The sequence below is a fragment of the Gossypium raimondii genome, chromosome 4, assembly GCF_025698545.1.
Source record: "Gossypium raimondii isolate GPD5lz chromosome 4, ASM2569854v1, whole genome shotgun sequence".
NCBI classification, from domain to species: domain Eukaryota; kingdom Viridiplantae; phylum Streptophyta; class Magnoliopsida; order Malvales; family Malvaceae; genus Gossypium; species Gossypium raimondii.
Genome location: NC_068568.1, coordinates 5519396 through 5525643, shown reverse-complemented (window position 1 = coordinate 5525643; position 6248 = coordinate 5519396). Strand labels below are relative to the sequence as shown.

General features: G+C 36.2%; 2 protein-coding genes across 2 annotated transcripts; both read right to left on the bottom strand.

Moving 5' to 3' along the window:
- Positions 1 to 1572, bottom strand: LOC105779656 (uncharacterized). Its single transcript, XM_012603506.2, has 3 exons — positions 1359 to 1572; positions 1062 to 1276; positions 1 to 853 (listed from the first exon to the last, which is right to left on the bottom strand). The coding sequence occupies exons 1-3, from the start codon at positions 1426 to 1428 to the stop codon at positions 203 to 205; spliced, it is 936 nt and encodes a 311-aa protein (XP_012458960.1). The 5' UTR covers positions 1429 to 1572; the 3' UTR covers positions 1 to 202.
- Positions 1573 to 2860: 1288 nt separating this feature from the next.
- On the bottom strand, positions 2861 to 6012 carry LOC105779657 (probable polyol transporter 4). Its single transcript, XM_012603508.2, has 2 exons — positions 5500 to 6012; positions 2861 to 4682 (listed from the first exon to the last, which is right to left on the bottom strand). The coding sequence occupies exons 1-2, from the start codon at positions 5714 to 5716 to the stop codon at positions 3319 to 3321; spliced, it is 1581 nt and encodes a 526-aa protein (XP_012458962.1). The 5' UTR covers positions 5717 to 6012; the 3' UTR covers positions 2861 to 3318.
- Positions 6013 to 6248: the final 236 nt, after the last annotated feature.

Below are 6248 nucleotides of genomic sequence, written 5' to 3'. Positions count from 1 at the left end.
TGGAAAATAGTTGAGAGACATGTTCCCCATAATATGTTTCTGGGTATGTGAACAAATCCACAGAAACAAAAGATCAAAGTGTAACAAGGCAAGTTGCCCTTAGCATACACTGTTTAAAGCTTGACCATTAGCACTAGCAAAGGACACTTATTCTTCTCAATTTAACTCTTTTGTGCCACACAAATGCTCACATCAAATGCTGCTAATTTTTGTTGAGGAAAGTGATGATGAGCTCATTAACCTGCTCTGGTAGTTGTTCTTGAACAAAGTGATTCCCTTCTGGCATGAAAGTGATGTCCAGATTAGGCATAAACTGCTTCACTATCCCTTTCTTCATGTACTCCTCCATTCCCGGGAATTTCATAAAATAGTCCTTCTCCCCCATTATCAGCAATGATGGAGCTGTCACTTTTGGATTGGTTATACCATAATCCAATTGAGAGCACCTGTAGGGGACCTGCAATGCGGTTCGGAAACCAGAATTTTGATATAAAGCTGCATAGACCTCAAGATCCTCCTCTGTGAACCATGGTGGCAATGGAGTAGATGGATCAACCAAGTCCATTATCTCCTCGTTTTCACCAGCTACTTGTAGCTCACTTCTGCAAAAGAGAATGTAAATGTTTCTTACAACGGTCTTAACATCAAATCGGCCGAAATCCGCTTCAGCTCTTCCTGGTTCTGCCCATCTTAATACGTAGAAGCCTTTGGGGAGGAGATCAAATTGGATACCAACAGGACCAGGTACAAGGAAAGGAATGCCTAGTGTTATGACACCTAACACCCTTTCAGGGTGGATAACAGCTACCATAAATGCAGGCACTGCTCCAAAATCCTTCCCAACAAGAAAAACCTATATGTTTTTTTTCCATACGGTTAAAAGTTAATTTGCATAATTAATGTATAAATACAACATGATTTTAAAACTACAGATTTATTAAATTCAGTTCCGGCCAAATGAATGAGACAAAAATCTTGAATTTGGTATCAAGAATGAAGAAAAGGCAGATATTCTGCAAGGCAAGAAGACAAACAAACAAGAAAAATGAAGTAATGGTTACCTTATTGATTCCCAACAAGTCAAGAAGGGCAACAACATCGTCGACAAGGTCCTTGAAATTAGCTTTTTCGGGCTCCGGTGGGTGGTCGGAGAGTCCGTAGCCCCTGGAATCAAAAGCAATTGCTCGGAAACCAGCATTAGCCACAGCAATCATCTGGTGCCTCCATGAATACCAAATCTCCGGGAAGCCATGCAGGAAAAGCACCACCTTAGGACCTGCACAACACCATTAATTATCCCCATTAATTCCAATGGAACCAACATCAACCAATCTTATATTATATAGTATACGTCAAACCTGTTCCAATCTGGGCTACGTGAAGCTTTAATCCTCGCACTTGGACATGGCTGTGCTGAATCTTTTCCATTGTTTAATAACAGAAACTGACCAAGAAACCAAACAGAGTGATGCTTGGGAGGAAATTGGGATGAGATTATCGGAGTTCACGAAGATGATGATGATGTACCTTTGAACCTCTCACTATTAAAATCAATAAATATCGTTTTAAAGGTACAACTACTAGCCTTATACTAAGACGTATTTAATAGTCTTGCACCATTAAATACTAATAATTCCATCTATATTTGACCATTTGGATTTTGTTGGTGTCTCACCATCTTTATGTTTCTTTAATTTATTCATACAATTTTCTTTGTTTTTTACCACCTCCTTCATTTAAGTTTTAATCCAATTAAGCTGGTGTGATCAAATTATAAAGTAAAAATTTGAAAGTTAAATAAGTCCTTATATTTTTTAAAATTTGAAATTTAATCCATAAATTTTTACTTTTATGAATTTAATTCATCTACTTTTCAAATTTAAAATTCAGATACAATTATTAACACGTTAAACTTCTATTAAATTCACTAGTGTGACATTTTGAAATTATAAAAGTAATTCTTTTGTGGTCATGTAACAAAAATTGACATCATAGTGGACTTGAATTTGATAGAAAATTTTAATAGTATTATCAATTTTTTAAAATTGAATCAAAATAAATTAATCATAATAAAAGTTGAGGCACCAAATTATATTAAAATTAAAATATATAAATTAAATCTCAAATTTGAGCATAGTACAGATACCAAAATTAATATTTAACCATTGTTATATAATCTAGAAAAGGAAGTGCAAGGTTGTGACATGTAATAAAAGAACGCCATCACGTAATAAATTTTCTTTGGCTCGTATCTATATGCACTATCAATCAATATTGAATAATAAATTCAATAATTTATTAAAATTATATTCTATAGTGTCGATTATTTAAAAAATTATATAATATATATTGAGAATGATTGCGTTAAGGTTTAGATTGTCTTCGGTCCTATTATAATTCTAATCCCTTTAGTATGCTTAAATTTGAACTATTCTTCTATTTGGTACAAATTATGTTAAAATACCAATTCGGATTTTTTTTTAAATAGCAATTCAAACATAATTATTTTTGTTGGAATAATGTTTTAAAAAAATTACATCAGCATTTTAATTAAAATAGTGAACAAAATTAACTATTTAGACTAACCAATGAGATTATAAAGTAGAGAGATCAAATTGTGTCAAAAAGTAAAGTATAAAGATCAAATAGCAATTTTCAGCATAGTATAAGGGTCAACTTCAAAAATTGACCATTATGTAAAAACAATAGAAAGCATCTTCCATTTTGCAGTTTGCCTTTCAGATTTTCATACCAAACGACAAGGATGGGGTAACTCTGTTGCAGCTTGTTAATTTTTCCTCACTCAACCATGTGACTGAAAAGTATGTTTCATTCATTGGCCTACCTCTCAGCATTGAAGTTCACAGAGAAGAAAAAGATGGCTCAATTTCTAACAGGAGTTTAAGTTTGGTACAAACATGATGAGACACAAGTCACAAACATGTTCTTTTCCATCCATTTAAGATTTGTCCCAAGAAATCAAACATTGATACAAGTATATGTCTAACAAGAATACTACTATATTCACTTGGATCTTGAAACAAATAAAATCGTGTACCGATATGGAGAACAAAAATAGCTTCAGACATGATTTCTGACTGTAATGATGCACCTCAATGGCACTATGCTTCCTCCTTAGAGCTTCCAGTTGCATATGTTTAGGGTGCTAGTAAACATTCTCCGACACTTGCAGGTTGATGCACAATGCTAGCTTTGAATGGTGTAACATTTCGTATGGTTATGGGTTTTGCCACTTCAATCATTAAACCGTAAGTAGCAAGTTTTGACCTGGAAAATGAGCCGTCAATCCCCAATTACTCACGCTTTCTGTACTAGATGCTCGGAGTCTCCCATCTCCACTTCACTTCCTTGCCATTCATTATGATTTTCAAAAAGCAACTCAATCTGTTCCAATGATTTTCCCTTCGTCTCCGGAACACATTTGTAAGCAAAGAGAACAGAAAGAGCTGACAACAGTGCAAAGAGGAAAAAGGTTCCGCCCACTGTAATTGTACGAGATAGAGAGAGGAATGACATGGCAACGAGGCCACTACATACCCTGTTACCTACAGCCCCAAGCGCAGATGCTTGAGCTCGCAACCTCAATGGAAAGATTTCTGATGTCAAAATCCAGCAAATAGGACCCATTCCCACCGAAAAGAAAGCTACATTACCACAAACGCACAAGACCGCAAGTGCAACTCCAAGCTGCCCGTGACCCAGAAAACCAAGGGTAAGGCTTAAGGTTAACAAACAGACCGTCATCCCAATTGTGCTCACGTAGAGCAAGGGCTTCCTCCCAACTCTATCCACAAGAAATGTAGCAATCAATATAAAAGCGGTCTTTGTAACACCCACGGCAACTGTTGCAGCAAGAAGCTTAGAGTTATTCTCAATCCCAGCTTCCTTGAAGATTTCAGGACTATAATACACAGTTGCATCTATTCCAGTGATTTGTTGGAAACACTGGATTCCGAATCCAGTGATCAGCATCCGACGAAGTGGAGGAGAAGGACTTAGCAGTTCACGCCATACAGCTTTCTCTTCATTCTTCTCTCCATTAGACATTCCAGCGGCTGCTACTATTTCCGAGAGCCTCTCATCCACATCATTCTCATTTTCATTTGTCTTTAATAGCACAGATCTCGCATCTTCAACTCGGTTCTGCATTACCAACCACCTTGGCGATTCAGGGATGATAAAAAGTGCAAATCCTATGAAGACTGAAGGCAAAATTCCAACAGCGAGCATCACCCTCCAATTTATATGAACTGAAAGACCGGAAAATGCATAATTTGAGACATAACCAAGCAAAATTCCTAGATTTATGAAAATCTCAGGGAAGGAAGTAAGAGAGCCTCTATCAACAGTTGGCGATATCTCAGCAATATAGACCGGAGCAATCATGACTCCAAAGCCTATACCAACCCCGGCCAAAACTCGTCCTATCATTAGTATCTGGAATGAAGGTGCAAATGTCATAATAGCTGCACCAATCTGAAATATAACAGCTGCAAAGGCAATTGTCCATTTTCTACCAATGATATCAGATGTCCTTCCACCAGCTAAGCTACCCAAAAGGGAAATGATACTCAAAATCCCAACGAGAACTTCTTCCTGTACCTCACTTATCTTCAGATCTTCCTGAATAAATATAATCGCTCCACTCATGACACCTACATCTGTACATAAAAGAGAAATCCTTCAGTGACAAAGTTTAAGATCAAAGCAATGCAACCAACCGGACTTCGTGGCAAGGTTCCTAAATCACAGGTGACAGTATTCAGATAATTTGGTGGATTGAGTGTGAAGCTCTCATGTAAGAACTTCTGCTCTGAATTTGAAAATCAATTCACTAATCTTAAGTTGTACATACTGCACTGACTAAATATCAAAGACTGAATTTCCTGATTAAATTGAGTTTCCGTTATCCATGTAACAGCCTTTCGGTCTCCGTGGATTAAGTCTAAGTTTACTACAAAATGAATAAGCAGCAAAACATCAAAGCATGTTTCTCCTGAATATTCAACTCCATGATCTCCATTAACAATTTGCAAGCCCCAAAATGGATCCTCAATGAAGATGTTGGGCAATAATAAGATACACAAGGTACAAAAACTAAGATGTGCTTATGATGATAGAACAAAAGAAATAGATTCTGAGCCAAAATGGTGAATTTCAAGGGATGCTAAATCCTGGTTTTACCATAATCTATATTCAAGTTGGGTCTTTTCATCTAACCATTATAATTTAGGAAAACATTGATGATTTTGTCTGCGTATAGTATCTGGTGCCATATGAAACAAATATCAATGAACTATAAAATGACAAGAACATAGCATTTCAAGGATTTGGAGCTAACAATTATTTTCCTACCAAATTCAAGCAGGTCAACAAAGAAAAATAAGAAAACCATGGAATTTCCAATAATCCCAGAAAGAAAGAAAAAAAGAGCAGGCTTGACTTTTGAAGCAACCAAAGCAAATAGAAAAAACTTACCATAGCCAAGAAGAACATTGTTGAGAGATGCAAAAATAGCACAAGCAAGAACATATTTCCTGATACTTTTCTTCCTCTCTAGTTCATTATAATGATTTGAAGCCTCATCATCAAATTCATCAGATAGCTCAGAATCCATTCTCTTGTACTTGCTCTTGTTCCCCAAAGACAAAGCCATTTCCCCTTTCCCATTTTCTTGGACACCAACCAGCCCCATAACTCTCCTTTCCTTCAATTCCTCTCCCTTACCAGAACAAAAATAGCAAAACAGACCCAGATGTTCCTTTTTGGTCACAACAAGGATTAAACCATGAATTGGGTTTTTTAGATCTAAAACCAGAAGGGAAGAAAATGAAAGTCTAAGAACAGGTGGGTCCTTTTTCCTTTTCTTTTTATCACCCAAGCAAAGGTAGCCACTTTAGTATTCTCCAACAAAGCTTACTTACATATGCAAATGAAATAAAAGATAAAAAGTAGTCAACATCAACAAGGTCTAAATTCTAAAACAATGGCTTGATGATGTTTAAAATGAAACAATACAGCCCTAAAGTGTGTTACATATGCAAAGTTCCCCCCACAATTCTGCCATAAATTTATGATAGAATTTTCTCATCCATTAATTCCTTTATTAACACGTTTCACACTTCACAAATCTTACCAAAGCAACAGGTGAATTATTAAGACATCCTGAGGTAACTTTCAGGCATAAATGAGTTGGAAGTGTCTGACTTTGATTTTCTAAATATGGA

What these genes read in the sequence shown, in the direction of transcription:
- LOC105779657 (XM_012603508.2), bottom strand. Translation starts at nt 5,716, where the DNA reads ATGGGGCTGGTTGGTGTCCAAGAAAATGGGAAAGGGGAAATGGCTTTG. An exon ending in CAATGTTCTTCTTGGCTATG is followed by an intron (nt 4,683 to 5,499) that starts GTAAGTTTTTTC and finishes TTTTATGTACAG; the next exon opens with ATGTAGGTGTCATGAGTGGA.
- LOC105779656 (XM_012603506.2), bottom strand. Translation starts at nt 1,428, where the DNA reads ATGGAAAAGATTCAGCACAGCCATGTCCAAGTGCGAGGATTAAAGCTT. An exon ending in CGTAGCCCAGATTGGAACAG is followed by an intron (nt 1,277 to 1,358) that starts GTTTGACGTATA and finishes GGTGTTGTGCAG; the next exon opens with GTCCTAAGGTGGTGCTTTTC. An exon ending in ACTTGTTGGGAATCAATAAG is followed by an intron (nt 854 to 1,061) that starts GTAACCATTACT and finishes AAAAACATATAG; the next exon opens with GTTTTTCTTGTTGGGAAGGA.